At 48.5% G+C, this 26,658-nt stretch overlaps 1 protein-coding gene across 1 annotated transcript in view; it reads left to right on the forward strand.

Annotated features, from left to right (window-relative positions):
- CLSTN3 (calsyntenin 3) overlaps positions 1–24,869 on the forward strand; it is a 99,838-nt gene extending 74,969 nt beyond the window's left edge. The window contains exons 3-19 of the mRNA XM_088456045.1: positions 1,705–1,827; positions 1,963–2,158; positions 3,885–4,093; positions 4,845–4,994; positions 7,440–7,625; positions 8,614–8,883; positions 9,139–9,251; positions 9,903–10,065; positions 10,256–10,306; positions 10,648–10,799; positions 11,593–11,741; positions 13,150–13,376; positions 13,467–13,631; positions 13,725–13,870; positions 23,358–23,490; positions 23,591–23,784; positions 24,029–24,869. Of these exons, the coding sequence (XP_088312171.1) occupies positions 1,705–1,827; positions 1,963–2,158; positions 3,885–4,093; positions 4,845–4,994; positions 7,440–7,625; positions 8,614–8,883; positions 9,139–9,251; positions 9,903–10,065; positions 10,256–10,306; positions 10,648–10,799; positions 11,593–11,741; positions 13,150–13,376; positions 13,467–13,631; positions 13,725–13,870; positions 23,358–23,490; positions 23,591–23,784; positions 24,029–24,112 (2,711 nt within the window). The 3' untranslated portion in view covers positions 24,113–24,869. The remainder of the gene's footprint in view (positions 1–1,704; positions 1,828–1,962; positions 2,159–3,884; positions 4,094–4,844; positions 4,995–7,439; positions 7,626–8,613; positions 8,884–9,138; positions 9,252–9,902; positions 10,066–10,255; positions 10,307–10,647; positions 10,800–11,592; positions 11,742–13,149; positions 13,377–13,466; positions 13,632–13,724; positions 13,871–23,357; positions 23,491–23,590; positions 23,785–24,028) is intronic.
- Positions 24,870–26,658: the final 1,789 nt, after the last annotated feature.

The raw sequence follows: 26,658 nt of genomic DNA on the forward strand, positions 1-26,658 counted from the left end.
CATTTGTTCTGGCTTTCGAAGAACGGCAGCCACCCTTTAGGTGGCAGTTTCCGGCCTACACCTGTCGCTGATTGTAGTTCTTGTGCCAGTCATTAATAGTGATTCTGCCATGGGCACATAGTCATTCTCTATTTGCACAAGCTTGTCATTGATATAATCTAACAGGACTACTCTTATGTGCAGAGACATCATCATTGTTTATTTGTAATACGCCACAAATTAAACATAATAACATATTATACTTGTACAAATTTAAGTAGCAAATATACAAGTACAAAGGGGCTTATTGATCAATATTTATGGGATATTCCCCGAAAGATACCTGCAAATATTAAGGTTCCCTCCGATATCTGACTCAGACACTCCATTTCTGACGAGCAACCATAACCCCCACAGGTTTGTATGAAGGTTGCGAGATTTACCAAGTCATTCCGGAGCTTGGCCCCGATAGGATAAATCTCCAGATGGTGTTACCCTATAGTAGCCTGTGGGCCATTAATTCGCCTCTGGCCTTCAGCTGCCTCTCCATTGGCCCCCGATGATGTGCGCCGACCGATGGGCGCGCATTGGCTGTCGGAATCCCGAACCCGGCAGAAGTGTGATAACATTTACACTATCACATTGCTTCCAGCTCTTCGCCAGGACAGACTCTTATTGGAGGCCGTCTCCTGGCAAGAGTACGTTAGTAAATACAGATGAAAATATTTATTTTCACTTTGTGAATTTTTCTCAAAAAAATATTTATCACATCTGTATTGAAAATGTGATTTGTGATAATTATGCCCCAAGATCCTTTAGTACAAATTGCATAAGAAAATCACACAAATACAAAGTAAACATAACGGGTACATTCGAGGTCATCTAAGGAAGTGCAGACATGAGTCTAAGGGGCAGATTTATCAAGCAAGTGGAGAAGTTGTCCATAGCAACCAATAGGATTCTTGCCATCACCTATCTAGTACATTCTATAAATGGATAGCCAGAAGCTGATTGCTAGGTGTTACACCTACACTTATCTTATTTAGGTGTGACGAGAAATTCCCCCCATAGGGTAGAGAGGGTCCTGCTTACAGTCTACAAACTTGGAGCATCCTACCCTCCCGATTTGGCCGGGAGCCTTCCCGAAAATCTGGTGCTGCTCCCAGCCCCCTGGAAAGGCAAGAAAGCCTCCCGACAGCTGCCAACCCGCCCGATTCCCCCCCTCAGTAACACTAGAAAGCGGGGTGTCCGGTGATGCGCCGAATCGCGTCATCTTGGCCCCGCCCCCTTCTTTCTTATAATGCCATTAATAGTGGCATTGTGAAGAGGGGGCGGAGCCACGATGCCATGATCGCGCAGTCACACCCCATGTTTCGCCCCCAATGCTGCATCGTCGCAGCGCCACGCCCCCTTTCTGGTGCGACACCATCCCCGCCATGGAAGCTGAAAGTCGGCAAGTATGCATGGAGGTCTTTAACTCATTTTCTAGGGTGCTACAAATCCAACAGCAGATAAGCACTTCATACCTTACCAGGGATGTATGTACAATTCTGTGTATTATGCCGGAGTTAGACAAGGTCTTTTAGCCAAATGTACTGATAATTGGTGAATTTACGTTACATTAGCAAGGTGCCATTAGCATACATGTGCTGTAACCCATAGCAACCAATCAGAGAACAGCTTTGTTCAAGCACTAATGACAGATTGTCTTTACTCTGTGTGAAGGTAACAAACACAAACCATGGATGGAAGCACAGTACCAGGGGATCATCATGGAGAACGATAACACCGTCTTACTAAACCCCCCACTCTTTGCTCTGGATAAAGACGCACCGCTGAGATACGCAGGTACTGACAGACATAAACTGCGTAATGGGGGAACAAATTACAGCAGCTGGGTAATACAGATGACCCAATGGGTATTTGGCCCACAATACATGTATTCAAATATAACTTTTTTATATATGTCACCTTTTGTCACAGGGGAGATCTGCGGCTTCCGGATTCATGGAGCTGGAACCCCCTTTGAGGCCGTTGTTCTAGATCGGACAACAGGGGAAGGTCTGATCCGCGCTAAGGGTCCCGTGGACTGTGAGGCCCAGAGAGAGCACACATTTACCATCCAGGCCCATGACTGCGGAGAGGGGCCAGACGGGAGCAACAGCAAAAAATCCCACAAGTGAGCGAGTCTTCTGTGTGCAGGTCACATAGGGGGAGATGTATCAAGCCTGGGAGAGAGAGATACAGCAGAGGAGTTGCACAAAGCAACCGATCAGCTTCCAACGGTCATTCATCTAGCCCAGTGGTTCTCAAACTCCGTCCTCAGGACCCCACACAGGTCACGTTTTGTAGGTCACCCAGCAGGTGCACAGGTGTATTCATTACTCACTGACACGTTTTAAAAGATCCACAGGTGGAGCTAATTATTTCACTTGTGATCAGTGAGGAGATCTGGAGAACTTGCACTGTTTGGGGTCCTGAGGACCGAGTTTGAGAACCTGTGATCTAGCACAGTCTATGACATGACAGAAGCTGATTTATTGCTGTGGGAAACTGCACCAATTTATCTCTCTCCTGCAAAGCTTGATACATCTCCCCCATAACCATCAAGAACACTCAGACCAAATATCTGACTATCAACCCCAAAGACAGCTTAGTCCATGACTGGAATTTATGTGCAAAGAGTGTTCAGAACCCACTTTTTATATGTATCATTTATTTGGAGACACAGATATCACAGACCATAGTACAGAACACTTGGATTGTACTCTAATCTCTAATCATCACAACATCCATTAATTTCTTGTCTAGATCCTGTAAGGTTGGCTTACCCCCCTTATGTGTCTAATGGTGGGTACACACTATACATATATATCTGAAGATGATGGTTGTTCGTACACACTGAACAACCATCATCTGCGTCTGCCCGCAGGTCCCGGTGACCAGGGGGCGTGTCCTGCCCCCATCCTCGCAGCTGCCGCTGTGTGTGTACGGTCGGTATGCCGACCACCCATACGCACCTGCCGATGGACAGATATTTCTGCAGACATAGCTGTCCATCGGCTGTGCAGCACAGCCAATGCGATATGTCGGTGAACGCTGGTGTTCACCGACATATCGCGGGTACACACTGCCCGACGGGCAGCAGATACATTGGCCGATCAATTGATCAGCCAATGTACCTATCAGTGTGTACCCAGTTTAAGCCAGTGGTTTCCAAACATTTTTGAATCGTTGCGCCCTAGTGCATCAAAATTGTTTTCACGGCGCCCCTAAGCCAAAAGCTTGTTATTGAGAAATTCATTCAAAAATGTAGTAAAGTGAAGTCAATTGTGCTTATCTGTCATCCTTAGGGTCAGTTATGTGGTGGTGGACAGGTTTGTGCTTCTGTTTGTCCACATATTTACATTACATTGACCATAAATAATTTGATTTGGTGCTGGACCACCAACCTGAGACACCCCTGCAAGTGTCCCGAGGCACCCTAGGGTGCCACGGCGATCAGTTTGGGAACCACAGGTCTAAGTGATAAGAAGTATTTCATTTCATACCACACTCTCCTGCGCCCCCTAGGCCTGTAACTGAGTAGCTCGCATTTCCGACTGTGGCCGCCTCCAGCGATTCTTCCACAAGTTGCGTATGCGCCACAGCCAGAGCAGCGATGAGCGATTTGTACACCACTTAGTCATTTTGGGAATTGACACAGCGGTATATTTCGCCTTCATCGTCTCACACCTGTTATCTTTCTCCACCTCTTTTCAGTCATCTTGTGTCACACCTTTATGTCTCCACTTGCCCCCAATCATCCAGGACTCTCCCCTTTCACACTATTCCCCCCCCCCCCCCAGTTTTCACATGTTTTGTCTCTATGTTGTGTAACCTGTCCCTTTCTATGTCTGTAATAGAGCCACAGTACACGTTCGGGTCAACGATGTCAATGAGTTTGCCCCCGTCTTTGGGGAACGTGTCTTCAGAGCTTCCGTTACTGAGGGTCGTTTGTATGAGCGCGTCCTGCGGGTGCAGGCGTGGGACCAAGATTGTTCCCCCCAGTACAGCCAGGTCTGCTTCTACCAGATCCTCACCCCCAACGTGCCCTTCACCATTGACAATGACGGTGAGTCACTGTGAGCCCCATCTGTAGTGGAGAAATACATTTCAAAAATACTTCTGATATTACTTGCAAAGTGGTACAAGCATGGTAACATTCTCTCTTAGTTAACCCCACAGTCCTGTCCAACTTTTGTGTTCAAATATAGGGGGAGATAAAGTACCAGCCAATTAGCTTCTGTCACGTTACAGGAGGTTTTTGAAAATGCAGGTTTATGAGTTAGCAGTCTTTGGGCTCCTGGTCGTGGTATACCTCCAGTGCCTGTAAAGCCCAGTGAATGTCTGGATGGGAGAGTCTGGGACACGGACAAAATGAGAGGGCGCTGGAACTTGGGAGCGCACGTGTCCTTATTCTCGGAGGAGTTTGCTTCACCGACAATTGTTGAAGACAATTCAAGAAACCGATGTTAGCAACAAATTCAGCTGTTGACTTAAATAAACCTACATAAAAAACATCTTGGACATTTTTAAGTCCATAATCGCTAAAATGGTTGGGTTGTTCTTTACATATACCCAGCTCCTCCAGGCTTCCTACTTTTTTTAACCAGTTCTACTTCTCAGTTAACGCTTCCCCCTAATAATGTGATCTTCTAATGGGATCTTACACAGACCGGGTGCTCTGGAAGGCAGTATCTTCAATGTCTGAGCTGCCCACTGATCAGAGCTGTCCTGGAGCTCTGCCTGGTGGCCCTGTATGATGAATATGTCCTAGGCCCAAGTCCTGCCTCATTCTCCGTTGTGATCCCCTCTCTCGCCAGGATACATAAAGAACACGCAGCCTCTGCAGGCCAGCGGTGACAGGCTGATCAGATTCACCGTCACTGCGTATGACTGCGGGAAAAAACGAGCCGTGGAGGACGCAGAAGTGGAAATCCAGGTGAAACCCACCTGCAAACCCAGCTGGAGAGGTAACGCCTGAGTGCGAGTGAGTGAGCAGGCACAGGGCAGAGGTCATGGGAAGGTTCTAGCTCATTTTTGTGTGCAGGAACAGAGGCCCGTAAAGCGGTACGGATGTCCAGGACATCGTGGCTCTGCCGTATAGTGCAACCATTGTCTGCATAGGGTGGTCCATACGGACTGCACCAATATTAATGAGAGTGCAGCCTATTAATCCTCATTAATTCCTAGTTACATTATAGGCTGTACTCTAGCAATTGGGTCATTGTATTTTTAGTTTCTTATTTTTAAGTATGAGATGCTTTGAAAAATAAATAAGAATGAACCTTTTCAATAGAGTCATTGTAACGTGATGTGTGGCCCCAATAATAATCATTTTATAAAATATATATATCTATAGCACATTTCCCCAGAAGGACTCAAGGGGCTTTAAGAAAATCATAAACATAATATGGAGGTTTAGATTTGCAGGAAATACAGAAACCAATGTACATAATGCAGGGTTGATGCAGACATTTTGGATAATATATTCCAAGGATTATTTATCCTACCCACGAGGTACCAGACGAGGCAGCCATCTTGGATGCATTACATAGATTACACTGGGTGGATTACATTCCTCCCAACTGTCCCGCATTCAGCAGGACAGTCCCGTTTTTCTGGGACTGTCCTGCTGTCCCACCCGCAGGCCGCAGTGTCCCATGTTGGGGGGGGGGCACACACTGCTGCTCTGCAGCACGGCGTCTATTCACAGTGCGGGGAGGGGGCGAAGCCCGGGGGCTACCCAGCATCTCAGAGATGCTGGGCACACCCCATAGTGATGTAAACTGGGGCGTACCGTCAAGTCACGCCCACTTTACTGATAGGCCACACCCCTTTTCGGGCGCATGGAAGTCCCGAGACAGCAGGGAGGAATGTTGGGAGGTGTGGATATAGGCCATGCCTGAAAGGGATGAGACATAACGGGGGTGATACAGAACACTAACCTGAGATGCAGGATCATTCCGTAACCATCAGCTCCATGCATTGGTCAGTCTTCACACCAGAGGACCAGGCATGGCAGCCACATAGGTTACAATATGTAATATCAGCAATACATGGAACTATGACCTATACGGGTAAATGAACTGTGCCTAATACAATACGCAGGGCCGGCTCCAGGGGTTGGAGCACCCTGTGCCGGCCCCCTACAGCGCGCCCTATCTTCGCGCGCGGCTTCGCGCTGCGAAAATGGGGCGTGACCTAATTACCATAGGCCACGCCCCCTGTGTGCCGTTATTAGGAGCCGTGTCCGCCTCCAAATAACGTCAGGCTGGGGGGAGCCTCACTAGCTGGGCTTCCCCCAGCCCTCTCCCGTCACTGAATGGATGCCGCGTGCATGCGCGCAGCATCCATTCAGAGTCTCTGGGGTCCAGCACCGCCCCAACCTCCCGATTTAACCACCCGCTGGCCACTTTGGCCCACGGGTGGAACAGCATTGTCCCGCTGAAATCGGGATGTTGGGGAGGGGTGCGCCCTCTATGGGTGGCCCCCTGTGCGACCGCTCAGGTCGAATAACCCTAGATCCGGCCCTGACAATACGCATCGCATGGATAGTTCCACATCATCCTGCCCATGAAAGTACCAGGCGAGGCAGCCATCGGGGACGCAGTACATGGGTTACAGTTTGCAGGATGTGCAGTTAGTAGTGGTGTAACATACAGTGGGGGATTGCAGGAAGAACACGTATAGATAACACAGGGAATGTTGTGGGGGTATGGATAGATATAGTCAGCGTATTGCAGGAAGAAATACATGGTAACAACAGAATGATAACAAAGGTGACATAATAAATAAATAAATAAATAAATAAATGAGGACAAATTGCAGAAAATAGTAATAACACATTATGTTATGCAGTGCTGGGTAGAATGACCAAACTCCTCATTGATCGGATTGTTTTATACTAAGGCCCATATAGTGGACGGATCCATGTTTACCTGTTAGCCTGACATACCTCCCAACATGACCCTCTCCAGGAGGGACACAATGCTCTGGTCCTGGACTTCCCTGGTAATTTATGATTGGTGGAGGCTCCAGAGGTGGGGCTACAGCACGGTCCAAAATTCAAATAGGGGAGTAACACCAACTGCCAGTGAGTCCCAGCCAGTGATGTCTGGCAGTGTGTGAAATGACAGTTGGTGTGGCTCCCCTATTTGAATTTTGAACTGTGCTGTAGCCCCGCCTCTTACCAGGGAAGTCCAGGACCAGAGCATTGTGTCCCTCCTGGAGAGGGTCATGTTGGGAGGTATGGCCTGATAACCTGTGCCCGCTGTTTCACCCATAATTGTGCACGGTAAGAGTGGTCTGTCTGTCACAGTCTGCGTGTGGACACATGAAATCCCGTCATTCTGCACGTTTTCCATGTTACCAAGTCACACGCCAAATAAAGCCCAAGATGGTCTCTGCCCTGACAGGATGGAACAAGCGCATTGAGTACATGCCTGGCTCAGGGATCCTGGCCTTATTCCCCGGCATCCACCTAGAGACCTGCGAGGAGGGGATCTGGAGCATCCAGGCCACCGTAGAGATTCAGACAAGTCACATTGCCAAGGGCTGCGACCGTGACAACTATTCAGAGAAGTCTTTACGCAAGCTGTGCGGTATGTAAATCGTAATACGAGTATAATCCAGTCCTTATTAGGGGCTATGCGCCTGATTCAGAGTTGGGAATAGAGAGAGAGATAGCACTTAACTGTGAACCTGGACAAACCATGTTGGTGTAAATACATAATTTTTTTTTTGCATGTAAGTAAATACTGGCTGCTTTTACATGTAGCCCACAAATACTGCACAGCTTTATTATTGCACTGCACTTTAGATGTCAGTTTGGACACCTCCCTCCCAAATCTAAATCTCTGCACATTTTATATCTGTCCCCCCTGCAGTGCAGCATGGTGTCACCAAGATGATCAGTTGAGAAAGAGATCTCTCTATTCCCAACTCTGAATCAGGCCCTATGTGTATAGGCCTATAATTCCTTTCCATTATGTTGTTAATCATGCGGCATCATGAGCCTAATTTACTTCCAGCGCTTCCACATCTAACATAGCGTCTCCTGTTTGCTATCTAGAACTTCTGTGGGATGTTGGCGGCTCGCGCTGCGCATTTTCCCGGCCAGATACGGTAGGCTGATACCGCTCGGACCACCATAGGTTGTGAGCAGAATCAGCCTTCAGAGAAATAACAAGCAAAATTGCCGGAACCCGTTTCGTCAGCCTCTGCTGCTAATTGAATCCATCCATGTGTTTTGTGCCTTTTAGTTAGTGTTTTCTTTATCTATTTTATACACGGAGCCACAACTTAATTATAAAAACCATCAGGCAATTGATCCGTATTAAAGAATCGATAAACCACAACTGAAGTATTTGGATATGAACCATGAAAGTAAAATACAGTGTTCAGTATTACCCGGACTTCCAACTGCCACTCTGATACAAAGCCCATGAGTGCTGATGATTGGGAATTTACCCACCTTTGATATATATTTTCCTAGATGGTAGTGCAGCTTTAGTTTTCAGCCACATGATTCTTTTGCTTCTGCCACTGAATTTTAATATGTTAATTCACATATGTATCTGTTCCTCTCAGGGGCTGCCCCAGGAGATGTTGACCTACTGCCCGCATCCAGCCCTATGTATAACTGGACTCATAGCCTCCCGATACAGGATACACAAGACAGCAGCCCAGTCTTTTGGTTCAATGGTTCCCAGTCAGTGGAGGTTCCTCCTGGGCGTTTACCTGCAGGGGGCGGAGCCGCTGATCACCTGACTCTTTCATTCTGGCTGAAGCATGCAGGGGGGAGCGGAGGGAAGGCTGGAAAGGAAGAGGAGGTGCTGCTGTGTAACACAGTACAGAATGGTGAGCGCTGGAGGGAGACTGTGTGAGTCTAAGGGACTGACTGACTATGTATATTACCAAAGCACAATATAATAAAATTAGTGTGAATGAAGATAACAAACAGGGGTGGTGGTGGGGAGGGGGGGTTGCAAACTCGTGGGGAAAAAAAACTTACAGTGCCTTTAAAGAATAATTTTTTTTCTATCTAGTGTTTCTACCGCCCATCTAATACCGCTATCCCATTCACTGTCTCTTCCTCCTTTCTGCATGTGTTAGATGGCAGCTTCTCACACTATACCTTGGCTGTACATGGCTGTCGGATCTCATTCCTCTACTGGTCTCTGCTGGACAGCTCTCGCCCCGTCAAATTCCTGTGGAAGCTGGAGCAGGTAATTCGAGTTTTCGACGCCTGTCATTAGTACCACGCCGGGATTAGAAAGTCTGGAAGCCGGCGGTCGGCATTTAGACCGTCGACTTCCAGACTACATCCCCATACAATGGCCTCCTCAGGAAAAAAAAACACACATACAATGGCCTCCTCAGGAAAAAAAAACACACATACAATGGCCTCCTCAGGAAAAAAAAAAACACACATACAATGGCCTCCTCAGGAAAAAAAACACATACAATGGCCTCCTCAGGAAAAAAAACACACATACAATGGCCTCCTCAGGAAAAAAAACACATACAATGGCCTCCTCAGGAAAAAAAACACACATACAATGGCCTCCTCAGGAAAAAAAACACATACAATGGCCTCCTCAGGAAAACAACAATCGCATTGCTCCCCACAAAAAAAAAAAAAATTGGCTAGCCCCAACAGAAAAAATAAACACATTGCTCCCCACAAAGACAAATCACATTGGCTCCCATATGAAAAATACATTTTTATTTTCCTGTCCCTCATCGGCTGGGGGTGCACACAGTGCAGAGCTGTGAGCAGTGTGCAGGCTGGCGGGGCGGGCTGGCAATGCGGCGTGTGTGACCTATGATGTCCATTTTTTCTTCTCTGTCTCTTACGCTGGCATTTGTGCCCTCAGGTCTGTGACGTGGAGTGGCATCACTATGCCCTGAGCCTGGAGTTCCCAACTGTCTCTCTCTACGTGGACGGGGTGACATACGACCCTGCACTCATCCATGACAACGGGGCCCTCACACCTCCCAAGCGCCAGGCCAGGCTAATGATAGGCGGCTGCTGGACTGGTGAGGAGGGACAGAGGTCACTTCATGTACATGGGGGTGAGGGGGAAGACTGGTGAGAGAATCCTACCATGTGGCTGAGCAGGGTGGTGATGAGAGGAGCGACGGAAGACCAACGTTTTATTCGTGATCAAAAACAGAAGTAGCCATATACGTATTAATGTAAACTAAAATATATTTATTCTTGTAACAGATGAGAAGATTTCAGTTAAAGTGAATGACAATGAGACTTCCAGAACACCAGGTATGGGAAGGACCCTGTCTGTCTCCTGTATCATCATTCCCTATGATATAAGAGAACATTATAGTATGATGTAAGATATACTCTATTAATGTTGCCAGTAGTGTCTACTGCCCATTGTAGAGCCATTTGTAGAAAGCACGCCTTGCTATGGGGTGTCACCTGTGTAGGCCTCCTGTATCTTCCCATTCTCTGTATATATTTGGTGCACTGTGCGTCAAGACCTGATGCGTTACCTGGAACAGGACTACAGTGTTCCCATCATTTCCAGTGGCAGCTTCCCAATTCTTCCTGTGTCACCTCATGCTGAATGATCTATTTACCCTCCTCTCTCCTGCTCCCAGCCACCACCACTGGCCACTATTTGCGCGGTTATGTATCCGGCCTCTACCTGCGGTTGGGCCCAGTGGATTCTCGGGAAGTGATTGAGTGCCTGTATTCCTGTAAGGAGGGGCTGCAGTACACAGACTTTGACAGCCTTGGGAAAGGAATGAAGGTAACGCAACTGTTATAGTGTCACTACCTGTGTGTTATGACAAAACTTGGCTTTATTGTGTGTATATATATATATATATATATATATATATATATATATATAATATATATATATATTGTTATAGAAGCACTGGAGAAGTGTGGAATGGCTTCTATATCTGTCCCAGATTCCTGTCTTATGTCTTTTAAAACCCCCAGGAGAAGTCTGTTGGATAAAGCAGACTAGAAATGTCGGCTTCTGTGAAAAGCCGGAATGGGTCCTGGGGGTGTGGATGTGAGGAGAGGGAGGGCTCTATCCACAGGCCACTCCAGGTGTTGGGCCTTTCAGCCTGGTAGCAGGCTTCTTAGGGCTTGCACCTGGAAATGGCTGATTTATGCTGGGTTTAGTGAGGGCTGTGTGTCTCATACCTGGGAGAGCAGGCCCGCAGGTTAGCTTGCTCTGAGACACTGTTGGCTGAAAACCAGAAGGTACTGTGGACGGGGATTTATTTAGTGTTCTGTTAGTGAGGGAACTTACTGTCTAGTTAGTGCCCAGCCGGGCTAGGGTTTATTTTATGTTTTGTTTCTTTGATTATTGATATTGCACAATAAAAACTGGCGCCGACCAGCTTGTACAAAAATACATTACTGGAGTGCTATTTCCTGGCTGCTGTGTGTAAGGAGGTGTCCATCTACCCCAGGAGAGGGACCCCTACCCCGACCTTATCACAATATATACACACACACATTAACAATGCTATTCACCAGTTTGTGATACAGAACAAGCCTGACCCAAATATCCTGCTTCATTTTAGGTTCACGTCAACCCTGCCCAGTCACAGCTCACACTGGAGGGGGACGAGCCGCTCTCCTTTAGCCGAGCTCTGCGGCACGTGGAATACCTCAACTCCTTACAGTTCCCAACGCCAGGAGTGCGACCCCTAAAACTCCAGACAACAGTGAGGTGGGTGTACTGTGCTGAGCGCTCCCAATAGACAGAGGTGGTAGGGAATCTCTGGCTGTGTCTGTTGGAAATGGGGAGATTTATCAAAACTTGGAGAGGGGTAAAGTACAGACCCAACCAATCAGCTCCTAACTGTCATTTTTCAAACACAGCTTGTAAAGTGTTAGTTAGGAGCTGATTGGTTGGTACTTTAGCTCCAAACTTTGATCAATTGCCCACTAAAATTTGACACAAGAGAACGATCTGACGCCGGCTTGTTCCCTCTCTTTCATTCTTAGCAATTATAGGGGTATCACCCTTATTTAACATTGTACTATCTCAGTGGTTACTGCGGGCAACGCCAGCTGCCAATACAGTAATGTGGAGGGGTTTTTACAAATATGTCCCACCCTTATAGCAGTGGTTCCCGAACTGGGTGCTGCGTGGCACTTGCAGGGGTGCCCCCAGTCGGTGGTCCAGGACCAATTCAAACTTTTTCTGGGATGTAATTTTGCGGCCGCCGGTCACACTCCCTACGGCAGAATGCCGACCCCCCGCCATCCCGATTGTCGCTGACGGGATAAGTATTCACTTAGCCCGGGGATGGGGTTGGTTAGGTTTAGAGCACCCCGGGCGGACTTAGGGCTAAGCACCCCCACGGGGAGGGTTAGGTTAGGGGAAGGGGGGTTATGGTTAGGCACCCCCGGGGTTGGGTTAGGCACCCCCCCCTTCCCCGGGAGGGTTAGGTTTAGGGTGCGGGAGGATTAGGCTTAGGCACTAACAGGGGGAGGTTAGGCACTAAGGGGGGAGGTTAGAGTTAGGCACCCCTACGGGAGGGTTGGGGGGGAGAGGGGAGGATTAGGGTTACTTATCTCCGCTGTCGAGATTCCGTCCTGCCGGACTAGCCTTGTCGGGATTTGAACCAGCGGCTGAACGGCATAACAATCCCATTCCAGTGTTATAGTGGCTTGCCAGTCATAAAATGTGTGGACAAACAGAAGCACAACCCTGTCCAACATCACATAACTGACCCTAACGATGACCGGTAAACACAATTTACTTTTTCTGAAGGAAAGTTTTGGCCTAGGGGTGCCGTAAAAAAAATGCTGATACTCTAGGGCAGTGTTTCCCAACCTCAGTCTCAAGGCACACTAACAGTCCAGGTTTTATCGCTATCCCTGATTGAGCACAGATGGTTAAATCAAAATAACTAAGGTACTAATTAACACCCTGTGCTCAAGTATGGTTATCCTTAAAATCTGAACTGCTAGTGTGCGTTGAGGACCGTGGTTGGGAAAACCCATTAGTTTGGGAACCACTGCATCATGGTTTTCAAAAGCTGGCGGCTTTTCTGTACCTACACGTATAAGAGGTAATGACTTATTTTCTGAGGAATACCAGTGATCACGGTGACTGTCTTGCTGTCCAGGTGTCTCAGTGATGAAGGATGCCTCATGATACCAGATCTAGACGGATACCTCGTGGTACTTCAGCCGGATGCTCCGCAAGTCCAACTGACGGGGTCACCCCGATCTGCGCACCCCATAACCGACTTCCAAGGGCCCCATGGCGTCCCTATATTTCCAGACCTGAGGATCACTTGCACCGTTTCCCATTCCTTAACGCCCAACAAGCTGGAGAGAGCCCCAAGAGCAGGTCGCTATTTAGAATTATTGCACTAGTATAGTGCTTGCTTACATGCCAGGTTGCCGTGCTCTCCCTGAGTTTCCATCCATGTTCCCTTAGATGTGCAGTCTCCTGATGGAATAGAGTGCTCCTTGGAGAGGTGCGAGATCGGTGTGGTGGGAGAGGACCTGAACTTGGAGTACGAGAGCCTGGCGGTGGATGTCTCTTCCGTGTGGCAGCGCGGGCTCGAGACTGAGAACAGCTCCCGGAGCCTCCGAGTCACGGGTAATGAGTCTTCCTAAGATAACCCTAAGGGTCCCCTAACCATATAGGTTCTATTTCAGCTACTCATACGGGATCTGTGTCTCTCCTTCCCAGGCGTGCAGAACGTGGCCGCGTATGAGGAAATCCTGCGCAGTGTGAGCTACCGCGCAGGGGCCAAAGCGACATTATATGCACGTAAATTTCACGTATACTGCAGTGAGATGAACGGGAGGTATATAAGCAACCAGCTTTATACTGAGGTATGTACAAAGGTTGTGCGCCAAACGTGTTCATATACAGATTAAGCCACGGTTATCCCAAAAGAAGTCTAGGGACTGCATGTGAAGAGATGCTTTCAGAGACAGCTACTTGGCATAAGGGGTGATTCGGAGTTGCCCCGTAAGTGGGCGTAACTGTGCACAAGACAGCGGCTGAAATTGCGTCCATCTCTGAATACCAGCCCACAATACAGAGAACCAGATCAGGTTTGAGTGCGCAGGATGTTGAAAACCACGTCACCTCCATGCATAATAATAGATCTATCATATTGAAATAACCAACATGTTATTTGACTCCCTATGCCGGGCATACAGTTGGTTCTGGTGTTATGGAACCAATGCAATAAAGCACAACAAATAGGAAGTTTGGAATATGCGATCACACTGTATGGTGATCTCTGCTTAGGCCAGGGCTGAACAAACTGTCCCCGAGCTCAGCACTAATCACGTAACATAATTCATATCTATTGATTGTGGTTCACGCTCTCTGTTCACTGCCTGGGGCGGGAGATGAAGGTCAGCAGGACCCAGGGCGGGGTGCAGCTCTCCCTGCCTGGGCTCAGTTCTGGAACGGTTACGCAATCTCCCCCACGTCTGTGACAACACTGTTTAGTTAAGGTGACAAAGTGTATTATGGTTTTGTTCTGTACAAAAAGAGGGAAAATAGATACACTAGGCTGACGCACAACAAGGAGTGATGTAACGTACCATTCTTGCAATCCAGGTTTTCAGGACATCCTTGCTTGAGCGCACGTGGGTAAAACAAAATAACTGAGGTACTAATGAAGTCACCTGTGCTCAGTGGCGGGCTGGGCCGGGGGGCAGGGTGCCATGTGCCCCCCGGGCCGCAGCATCATGTGGGCCGCGGGCAGTCTGTGTCACTGTGACATAGACTGCACCGCGTGTGTAGCGCTGACCGGACGGAGTTCAGTCAGCGCTACACAAGTGACAAACACACAGCCGCCGGCTCCGGCAGCTGTGTGTTTGTTGTAAGCAGCAGCCAATGAGAGTCTGTCAGACTCTCATCGGCTGCTGCTGCTCCCACTGCTCCATCTTCCGGCTCCCGCAGTGGGCAATGGGAGAGGCGTCATGACATCATATGACATCTCCCATAATGCCCGGGAAGGACAGACGGAGGAGCGGACGGCGACGGCGGGAGCAGGGATTCAGGTAAGTGGGTTTTTTTGGTTTTTTTTACTACGTGTGTCTACTGAGGGGGAGGCTGGCACTACAAGGGGGAGACCACTACTGGGGGCACCACAAGGGGGGAACCACTACTGGAGGCACTGCAAGGGGGGGACTACTACTAATGGGGGCAATACAAGGGGGGGACTACTACTACTGGGGGCACTACAAGGGGGGGGACTACTGGGGGCACTACAAAGGGGGAACCACTACTGGGGGCACCACAAGGGGGGAACCACTACTGGAGGCACTGCAAGGGGGGGGACTACTACTAATGGGGGCAATACAAGGGGGGGACTACTATTACTGGGGGCACTACAAGGGGGGGACTACTGGGGGCACTACAAAGGGGGAACCACTACTGGGGGCACTACAAGGGGGGAACCACTACTGGAGGCACTGCAAGAGGGGGACTACTCCTAATGGGGGCAATACAAGGGGGGGACTACTACTACTGGGGGCACTACAGGGGGGGGGACTACTGGGGGCACTACAAAGGGGGAACCACTACTGGACTGGGGGCACTACAAGAGGGAGGGACTACTACTGGGGGCACTACAAGAGGGAGACCACTACTGGGGGTACTCTAAGGAGATCACTACTGGGGGCACTACAAGGGGGGACCACTACTGGGGATTATAACTGGGGGCACTTCAAGGGGGGGACTACTACTGGGGGCACTACAAGGGGGGGAACTACTATTACAAGGGGGGACTACTACTACTAGGGGCACTACAGGGGGAGGGGACAACTACTAGGGGCACTGCATAGGGGGGAGGGGACTACTACTAGGGGCATTACATAGGGATAGGGGGGAGGGGACTACCACTGGGGGCACTGCATCGAGGGACCACTGCTGGGGGCTCTACAAAAAGGGCAATACTGGGGGTACTGCATAGGGGGGAGACTACAACTGGGGCCACTATTTAAGGGGCACTGCATAAGGGTTACCACTATTGGGGGCACTGCATGGGGTGTGGACTGCTACTGGGGGCACTATATAAGGAGAACTGCATAGGGGGTACCACTAATGGGGGCACTATATAAGGGGCTTACTACCGGGGGCACAAGGGGCACTGCACAGGGGGGACCACTACTTGGGGCACTGTATAAGGGGCACTGCATAGGGGGATCACTACTGGGGGCACTACTGGAGGCCTGCATAAGGGGATCCTCTCCTGGGGCACAGGGGGGCACTGCATATGGGCACCACGACAGGGCTGTTCCTAATCTTTGTTTTTACTTTACATTAATCCCATATGGACCCGCCTCCTCCCTGGAACACTTGAGGGGGGGGGTGCCTTCGGGCACCCTGGCTACACGCTACCCCTCTGCCAGGGCATTTTAGCCTGGGGGGCATTTGCCCCCCAGGCTAAAAGTTGCCAGCCTGTCCCTGCATGTGCTCAAGCATGGACATCCTTAAAACCAGGACTGTTAGGGGGCTTTGAGGGCCTCGTTTGGGAAACAGCACTATAAGTGGACTATTTTGTAGGCAAGATTTTGTTTTTAGATAGGAGCCGGCTGGCGGAAGGATCCTCACTGCCTGCGTTCTCTTCATGCAGCTCTTATTCCATAACACCAAACATCGATCCCTCTCTCTGCGTGCGGTAAGGGCTGCCCTGAGCAGCTAGAGAACTGACCTAGTTGCTAACAGTCCTTAATATCCAGGGACAGCCCCTGTTGTTAACCACTTAACTGACAATTTTTTTCTCCATCAAAACAGCACAGAAATTGTCAGTTTTTTTTAAATGTAATTACTTTTAAATTGTATTTTTAAAATATATACAGTGCATCCGGAAAGTATTCACAGCGCGTCACAGCGCGTGTATAATTTTGAGGACAAAAATGAATTTATTCCATTTTGGAATAAGGCTGTAACATAACAAAATGTGGAAAAAGTGACGCGCTGTGAATACTTTCCGGATGCACTGTATTTAAATATTTTATATATTTAAAAAAAATATATATATATATATATATATATATATACAGTCAGGTGCATAAATATTGGGACATTGACAGAATTTTCATATTTTGGTCTCTATTCACCACCACAATGGCTTTGAAATGAAACAAACAAGATGTGCTTTAACTGCAGACTTTCAGATTTAATTTGAGGGTAATTACATCCAAATCAGGTGAACGGTGTAGGAATTACAACGGTTTCTATATGTGCCTCCCACTTTTTAAGGGGCCAAAAGTAATGGGACAAACTAAACAATCCTAAATCTAACTTTCACTTTTAAATACTTTGTTGCAAATCCTTTGCAGGCAATTACAGCCTGAAGTCTGGAACGCATAGGCATCACCAGACGCTGGGTTTCATCCCTGGTGATGCTCTGCCAGGACTCTACTGCAAATGTCTTCAGTTCCTGCTTATTCTTGGGGCATTTTCCCTTCAGTTTTGTCTTCATCAAGTGAAATGCATGCTCAATCGGATTCAGGGCCTGATTCAGAGCTGAACGCTCTGACCAGAGCGCTCGCCCTGAACCAGGGCCCTCCTACCTTTTTTTGGAGTGTCCTCATGGACGCTCGCATAGCTGTGGGTTACCAACCACAGCTATAGCGAGCGTCCATGATGATGGTCGCGATGGTCTTGACCATCGCGACCCTCGAGCTTGCGACGGAGACCCTGCGGTAGGGTCTCGCTGCTGCAAGCCCTGGAGTGATTTTGGCTCTATCAGAGCCAAAATCACTCCCACTGACATCACTAGTGATGTCAGTGGGGCTGGCTTGAGCCGGTAGGCGTTCCCATGGGAACGCCTCCGTCTGGCAGGCACGCCCCCGGCACGCCCACCAAAGGGGGCGTGCTGTCAATCAACATCGACAGCACGCCCCCTTTGGTGCGAGACCCGGAGCGATGGAGAGCCCGTCGCTCTCCGGGTCTCGCGCATGCGCACGACGGCGCTCCCTCCGTCGTGCGCATGCGCAGTGGGGGACATCGACCCGCTTGTGAGCATACTGCCGCTCACGAGCGGGTCTGAATGACCCCCCAGGTCAGGGGATTGACTTGGCCATTGCATAACATTCCACTTTTTAGCCTTAAAAAACTCTTTGGTTGCTTTTGCAGTATGCTTCGGGTCATTGTCCATCTGCACTGTGAAGCGCCGTCCAATGAGTTCTGAAGCATTTGACTGAATATGAGCATATAATATTGCCGAATCACTTCAGAATTCATTCTACTGCTTTTGTCAGCAGTCACATCATCAATAAATACAAGGGAACCAGTTCCATTGGCAGCCATACATGCCCACGCCATGACACTACCACGCTTCACTGATGAGGTGGTATGTTTTGGATCATGAGCAGTTCCTTTCCTTCTCCATACTCTTCTCTTCCCATCATTGTGGTACAAGTTGATCATTGTTTCATCTGTCCATAGGATGTTGTTCCAGAACTGTAATGGCTTTTTTAGATGTTGTTTGGCAAACTCTAATCTGGTCTTCCTGTTTTTGAGGCTCACCAATGGTTTACATCTTGTGGTGAACCCTCTATATTCACTCTTGTGAAGTCTTCTCTTGATTGTTGACTTTGACACATATACTCCTACCTCCTGGTGAGTGTTCTTGATTTGGCCAACTGTTGTGAAGGGGTTTTTCTTCACCAGGGAAATAATTCTTCTGTCATCCACCACAGTTGTTTTCCGTGGTCTTCCGGCTCTTTTGGTGTTGCTGAGCTCTCTGATGCGTTCTTTCTTTTTAAGAATGTTCCAAACAGTTGATTTGGCCACGCCTAATGCTTTTGCTATCTCTCTGATGGGTTTGTTTTGATTTTTCAGCCTAATGATGGCTTAGTGACAGCTCTTTGGATCTCATATTGAGAGTCGACAGCAACTAATTCCAAAAGCAAATGTCACACCTAGAATCAACTCCAGACCTTTTACCTGCTTAATTGATAATGAAATAATGAGGGAATAGCCCACACCTGTCCATGAAATAGCTTTTGAGTTGATAGTCCCATTACTTTTGGCCCCTTAAAAAGTGGGAGGCACATATAGAAACCGTTGTAATTCCTACACCGTTCACCTGATTTGGATGTAATTACCCTCAAATTAAATCTGAAAGTCTGCAGTTAAAGCACATCTTGTTTGTTTCATTTCAAAGCCATTGTGGTGGTGAATAGAGGCCAAAATATGAAAATTCTGTCAATGTCCCAATATTTATGCACCTGACTGTATATACCAAGGGAATGTTATGCAACAACCCTTGTGTCCATAAGCCCCCATTGAAATTGAATTTCCCACCCTCCCATCAAAAAATACCCCCGCCAGTGTAAAAACTCCCCAGCAATATTACCCCCCCCCCCCACACCCTCACCTCCAGGGAGGTTTTTTTTTCATATATCAAAAATAACCCCCTCCAGACAAAAAAAATTTTAATCTGCTGTTTTACCTGAATATGTGGAACACTCATTCAAAGATGGACACAATGTCGATGTTGGACGCAGTGGAGCGATTTTATTTATTTTTTTGTATTGCACATGCGCAGCAATAGGAGTGACCGAGTGACCGGCAGTCAGCATTTAGGGGCGACTAGAAAAAGAGGTGTATCGGGACCGTTTTCTGGGCGTGACCCTAGTGAGCTTCTGCAATTTCGTACTCAGATGCCTCGGCGTCCTAGGAGTCGCAAACATTCCGAAACAGCATAGACTTGCTCAGAAGTTCGATGTGCGACAGATGTTTTTTGCTTTTGTATGGAGGCAGCGCATTGGAGACGCCGGAGGTGGGCGTCTCAGTGCACAGGACATCAGCTAAGTCATCAGCATATATTCACAAGTCCGCTGCGTACTAAATCACAGTTGCCATGGGATTTGTGTCCATCGCTGAATCAGGCACAGACTATATATATAACCCAGATAAAGGCCCTCATTCAGAGCCGTACGCTCTGAGCAGAGCGCACGCTCTGAATGAGGGCCGCCCTCCATAAAAATGGAGCGTCCTCCTGGACGCTCGTATAGCTGTGGGTCACCACCCACAGCCTATACGAGCGTGCAGTTTTATGGCCGCGATGGTCGTGACCATCGCGACCATCGAAACTGCGAGCCGGAGCCTGCGGTTGAGGCTTTCAACCGCAAGGCCCGGAGTGATTTTGGCTCTATCAGAGCCAAAATCACTCCCACTGACATCACTAGTGATGTCAGTGGGCCGGCTTCTGACGGTAGGTGTTCCCTTGGGAACGCCCCCGTCAGGGAGGCACGCCCACCAAAGGGGGCGTGCTGTCAATCAACATCGACAGCGCGCCCCCTTTGATCAGACACAACGAGTGAAGGACTTTCCTTCGCTCGTCGCATCTGGCGCATGCGCACGACGGAGCTCCCTCCGTCGTGCGCATGCTCAGTGCAGACCATCGACCCACTTGCGAGCGGACAGCCGCTTGCGAGTGGGTCTGAATCAGGGCCAAAATCTCTTGTAATGTAGCAGTTACTCTCCTGCCATGTTCTTTGGGGGCATCTGAGGTCCCCCACACTCCTTCTTCACATGCAAACTATCTTCAGATATAGCATCGCTGTTGCAAATAATAATTACAATAATTTATGTTCTGCTGTTGAATCCTAGTGACACTGGCTGGGAGACGCATCGAGCCTTATGCCGCATACACACTAGACGATAAATTGAACAATATCGTTATTGCTCCTCGCATTCAACATCTTCCAATGTGTATGCAATATATCGTTTACGATGGGCGCTCCCGAGCATCGTTAACGATGTCTTTCATCGTCCGTACTTTCAGGGCAACGTGACGATATCGTCAGGTTCTGCAAGTTCGGGGATGAGGGAGGGTGCCATCACTGAGCGATATATCGTTAACAATATCGTTCAGTGTGTATTCTCGATGTTGTTAACGACACTGAGCCCGGCAGTGCAGGGGAAACACTTAACGATATCGCTCATGGAGCCTATCGTTAAGTGTGTATGAGCCTGTAGACATAGATAATGTGGAGAAGTTGCCCAAATCAACCGTTAGAAGCTGATTGGTTGCTTTGGCCAACTTCTACAATATATAGGCTTTATTTATCAACGAGTTTTATCATTCACAACAAGTGATAAAACTCATTGCGTGTGATAATGGTGCTCCAGCCAATCAGCTCCTGTTATCTGTTTGAAAAAGGACAGTTGGGAGCTGATTGGCCGGAGCACCATTTATCATACCCAATGCGTTTTTATCACTCGTTGTGAATGATAGAACTCGTTGCTAAATAAGGCCTATATCTCTCCAAGGATTGCTACATCTCCCCCTGAGTGTGTAATAGAATGGTGGGTCTGGCGTAGGCATGTGCCCAGCTGCTCTGGATTGAATCGCCCCCTTTGGGTTTATCCTGCACACAGAACCAGATAAAAATAATCAATGGCTGATTTGTCCTTTTAGAGGAAAGTTTAAAATTCAACAAAAATGATATTACAAACAAACGGCAGTAAATAGGTTACGGGGACTCTACCACATAAGACTTACTGAGAGGCAGGTTCTGGTCCCTGGGAAATATTGGTTGTATGCCCTCGCTGTTGGGGAGATGGCGTCAGCGTGTCAAATTTGGATCAAGAAGTGATTCAGAACCATTAACAGCACCGACCGGTTCTGAACAGGACTGAGAGATGTATCAAGCCTTGGAGAGAGAAAGTACCAACCAATCAGCTCCAAAAACTGTAACATGACGGTCTGAAGCTGATTGGTCGGTAGTTTATCTCTCTCCGCGGCTTGATCCAAACAGACTCAGGAGCTCGGGAGATGACCAAGGGACAGAGTTGGACGTTACATGAGATCTCAGTTTCGAGTCGTTGTTTGCCGGGAACTGAACAGAATTCATTGAACACAGGGAACAGTCTGATTCCCAATCCCACCACGCAGGCCAAGTACAATTACTTGGCCCAGAAAGACGGCGCTGATCCAGCTACAGTACTTGGCCCAAACTGGCAAAAGAGAGCCGATCTTGGCTGGATGTGCAGCGGCCCAGTCTGTCCTCTCTTTTCTCACAATGTGCCTGTAATAGATCCCCCATGAGCTGTATGTATGCATGGATATCAGATACTTTCTCACACTTCGGCTACACTGCAAGGGGCTGTTATGCTGTTAGTATCAATGTCTCTTCTCACAGAAACATTCCCATTGTCCAGCAATAACTGCAACATAGGTTTATGGCTTTTGCGAAGCTGTATTGTGTTATGAAAGCCGGTAACAATGCACTATCGTGTTTCATATAAAACCCAACAAGTAGAGCTCTTTATTGCCTGAGTGGATGATTTACTGGGTTTTAAATGGGATTCAGATTTTGGTAACGTAATTCCTCATATGCAATAGCTTCCAGCACTCATCAGTTTGTTGGCTTCAGCTTGCGGGTAGCTTATGGGCTGATTCGGAGACGCCCATCGCTGCTACTGCGATACCCCAGACACTGAGAATGCATTACCAGTCCCTATAGTGTGTTGTGGACTTCAATGTTAGTAGCTTGTAGTGCACTGTTAGGCGACTTTTCCATCAGTATTGGTTTAGTCCGCAAAATAGCCGTCCCCGCTGTCTGTGAGTGACGGGTTCCAAGTAGAGAGCTCCATCTATAGGCAATTGGAAGGTAATGCAATGTGAAAAGCAAGGAGATATTAAAGTTTGTTGAGATTGATATCCGTGAGCCATTTTGTTTGTAAAAAACCCCTGAAATGTCACTTTAACCCTGCGTCAGGCTCCCAAGTCCGAGTGCGCCCGACAGGCGCCTGTTATAAAATCGTCATTAGCACCTAATTAACTCAATTCTAACGTTCTTAAAGTGATCAGTGACCTTCATTAGGATGTACAAAGAGAGAATATATGGAAATCTGATTCACAAAACCACATTTATTAACCTCAAAGCAAGTAAAACAAAAAATACTAAATTTTAAGAGGCGCAGTGTGCCTAAGAGGCCATCCTGGACAAACCTACATATTTCAGCAAAATACCCACAACCTTTGTAATTTTCATTCATAAAATGAGCAAAATACACAAAATTGTGAGAAAATAAAGAGAAATACGTACCTTCAAAAGTCAGACGAGTTCGGGCGCAATGAGCCTGAGAGGCCAGGAAAGTCACTACTGCACTCCACGCAGGCGGCGGGAAAACGGACTAGGGGGGTTTCAAACGGCACCTAGAGATAGGAAGGTACTAGGAGGGGCAGGCCCCTGCGCCCCCTTGCGAGAACAGCTTTGTGGCACCTGTCAGGCCAGCTGCGCCTGACGCAGGGTTAAGTGCAGTATTTTATTCTACTGATGTCTACGCGAATTATCTCGCAGTGTTTACATGTTCACGCTGTACTTTCCTCAGGTTGACATGTTACATGGGATTCACGCCGTCTCTCCCAGTCACCTCCTCTCGGCTCAGCAGTTTGTCCACAACGTGCACCAGGCCCCGGCGGAGTTATCTGGTCACGCGCTGGTCGGCGCCAATCGCGGCTCAGGTTGGTGTAGGTGAAACGCGTGACCCATCGCCACAGTCTCTCACTCGGTGTGTCACACACACACACACACACACACACACACTTTGTCGTCTCTTTGCAGTGTTTCCCGGTGTCGCCATGGTCATCATCGTCGTGTGTATCGGCTTCTTGGCGCTAATTGTTACTCTGGGGCTGTCGAGGATACACAACGTCCGGCAACGGGGTGATTCCGAGGGGGCGGAGCTAGAGGCAGCCAATCAACGGGATCCGTTCTGGGAGGACTCTGCAATGACCATAACCATTAACCCAATGGAGGTGAGAAGCCGAATGCACATGGTTAAAATCACGTGTACAATACATACATGCTATATTTTTTACAGTGTAATGATAAACTGGAACAACACATCGTTCAGTCCAGTGAATGCGGTCAATATCCCGACAGTCGGTATGTCGGCGCTGGGAACCCGACACCTGTCAGAATCCTGGCGCCGGTAATGTAAAATCATGTCAGTCTCCTTCCCACGTCCACTCTTCCCTCTCTCTCTGCTCTGTCTTCCAGACCCTGCAGTCTCGCGGTTTGGTCTCTGCACAGAAAGCGGCCGTCTCTGAGCAGGGGGACCCGGAGGAGGAGGAGTCACATTGAGCGCCGTCTCTGTCAGCTGTGCATCTGTGTACTTTTCGCTTACGTGTCATCCCCACCATCGCCTGGCGAGTACGCCACATCCTGACACGACTGTGCGGTGTGCGCCACCTATGAACACACACTCTTGTGCTACTTTCTGACACTCTTAAGCGACGAGTGCAACAAATAGACACTGGGGTGGCGATCCCTCCCTGTTTCTCTCTCTCTTCGGAAGGGTGTGTTGCAGCCTGGTTCTCTCATCGGAGTGTCACCCACGCCGGCACTCTAGCTAGGTTGTGTATCACATCCGTACCCGCGCTCTCTCTTTCCGGATGCCTCTCCCCCTTTCGTCATCATTTCTCAGGGGAAAATTCGCCGCCTTCTCTCCTTCATGCCGTGTTTGTAACTGTCTCACGTGATGTTTCTAAATTAGGTCCCCGAGAGGCTGCCGCCGGTTCCCTGCTGTCCTGTCCACGTCATCTCTAGGGGAGTCATCGAGTGTTCCTCTTGTATAAGAGGAGAACGTCCAGCAAAGGAAATTCCCTATCCAGACAAAGGCTGATAATCCACAGACACGATGGACTAATCCCTTCACTGTACACCGATCTGTCTTCTTGGTCCACCCCCCCCCCATCCCTTTACAATGTCCCCCCTTCTCTCCAACCCACCTTGTTTCATGTCTCCGCCCCTGTGCAGGGGTTCTCGGGGGAAAAAAGGGGGTCACGACAATGAATGATATAACACTGATTTCTGGTATAAATATATATAAAACTATATATATAAAAAATATATAGAAAATCTGCTGGCTCTGGCAAGTTTTATCCTGGGTGTAATATGTATATTTTTGGGGGAAACGAATAGCGGGTGTGGATCACTAGGTCTACATTGTCTAGATAGACAATGTTTGGGTAGACAATGGAAGATAGACAGGCAATAGATAGACAGGTACTGAAGGTCGACAGGGTCTGAAGGTCGACACACTAAAGGTCAACTGGTAACAAGGTCGACAGGTACAGAAGGTTGACAGGCAATAGGTCGACAGGGTCAGAAGGTCGACATACTAAAGGTCGACTGGTAACAAGGTCAACAGGCAATAGGTCGACATGGACTGAATAAGACTTATTTGAAGGTAAAAAGTCGCACGGAAAGACGCTCGGCACTACCTAGTTAGGTACGTCCGACATTTCTGTTTTAATAACCTTCAAGGACAGATAGGTATTACCTTGGGTGGGCACAGAGGCATTTATACCTTTTGAGTTTGCATGAGTACCGGATTTCTCTGTTCTTTATATATACGTATTGCTCATCATCCAAAGTGACAATACATCGTCTCTCAAACGCTTTCAGACTCTACGAGACCTTCATCAGGAGGCAGGGCAATGTATACAGAGCACAATACACCCCTCACCAACTCCCAACATATTGTTTTTAGGTTTGGCGAGTGCAAATTAAATTAAATGCAGATTTACTCTTTCGCCTTCTCCACTTGAGAATACGGATATTTCAGCACTTGGGGACTGAGTTGTACGCTGTCCCTGATCAGTCACAGTTGGCTGATGTTTTCGGGACGGCACATGGGCTGGGGCTGCACTGCGCATGTGCTGCGATGCCGCCCTGGCCGCAGTGCCTTGGACGTTAAAATGGAGGCGTGTCCTCTCTGTCTTGTGGGGCTGCAGAGCCCGGGGTCTGCATCTTCTGACAGATTTCCTGGCCACGGCAGAGGAGTTCCGTCGCCCATTCTGATTAAGCTTAGACTGCGGTCACGATGATGATCCGATGCTTCAGACGCCTCCTGCATCATTGCTGCGCACAGCTCTGATTCAGTCCTTAAATACCGCAGTCCAGGGTTTCCCAACTCCAGTCCCCAGGGAACCCTAACAGTGCATGTTTTCCTCTTTGCTGGCGCACAGGTGTATTTATTACTCACGGACACATTTTGAAGGATCAGCAAGTGGTGCTACTTACCTCTCATGTGATTCCCCGGGCCTGATTCGGACGCTGTGCCGACATTTGCACAGTTGAGCGTTTTTTTGCTAGTGCGTGGAAAACCCTGGCATGCGTCTGGGAAACCCTTACTGTGCATGAGCGAACCAATATGTGCGACGGAGTACGCATCTGCATACGGCTGCGCTATTACTAGAGACGGCGTCTGCGATCCATGGCAGGTTTCCTGAAGCGATTGCAAAAAGAGATGCTGGCATGGGGCGTTACGGGAGTGTCATTGGGGTTTTGCAGCCACAGTGGCCATATAATGAGGACGTTACAAGGGAGGCCGTGCGTCAGGCTGGGGCTGCTCGGGGAATTGATATTGCGATCGATGGTGGAGAGATCGGGTCCACTAGCGCAGTGGAGCTTTGCTCACATACTGTATGCATAGTGGGCGTCGCAGGTTAGCTCAGTTCGTCGCACAGATGTACACGAGAGAAACGCTCACACTGACGTCTGCATATTTTCGCTCTTGAGAATCCGTGAGAGATCGCAGACGCTCATTATTAGCGTCAAACCCTCTGTGAGGAATCCCGGAAAACATGCACTGTTAGGGTTCCCTGAGGCCTGGTGTTGGAAAA

The sequence above is a fragment of the Taudactylus pleione genome, unplaced genomic scaffold, assembly GCF_031769625.1.
Source record: "Taudactylus pleione unplaced genomic scaffold, aTauple2 ptg000685l, whole genome shotgun sequence".
NCBI classification, from domain to species: domain Eukaryota; kingdom Metazoa; phylum Chordata; class Amphibia; order Anura; family Myobatrachidae; genus Taudactylus; species Taudactylus pleione.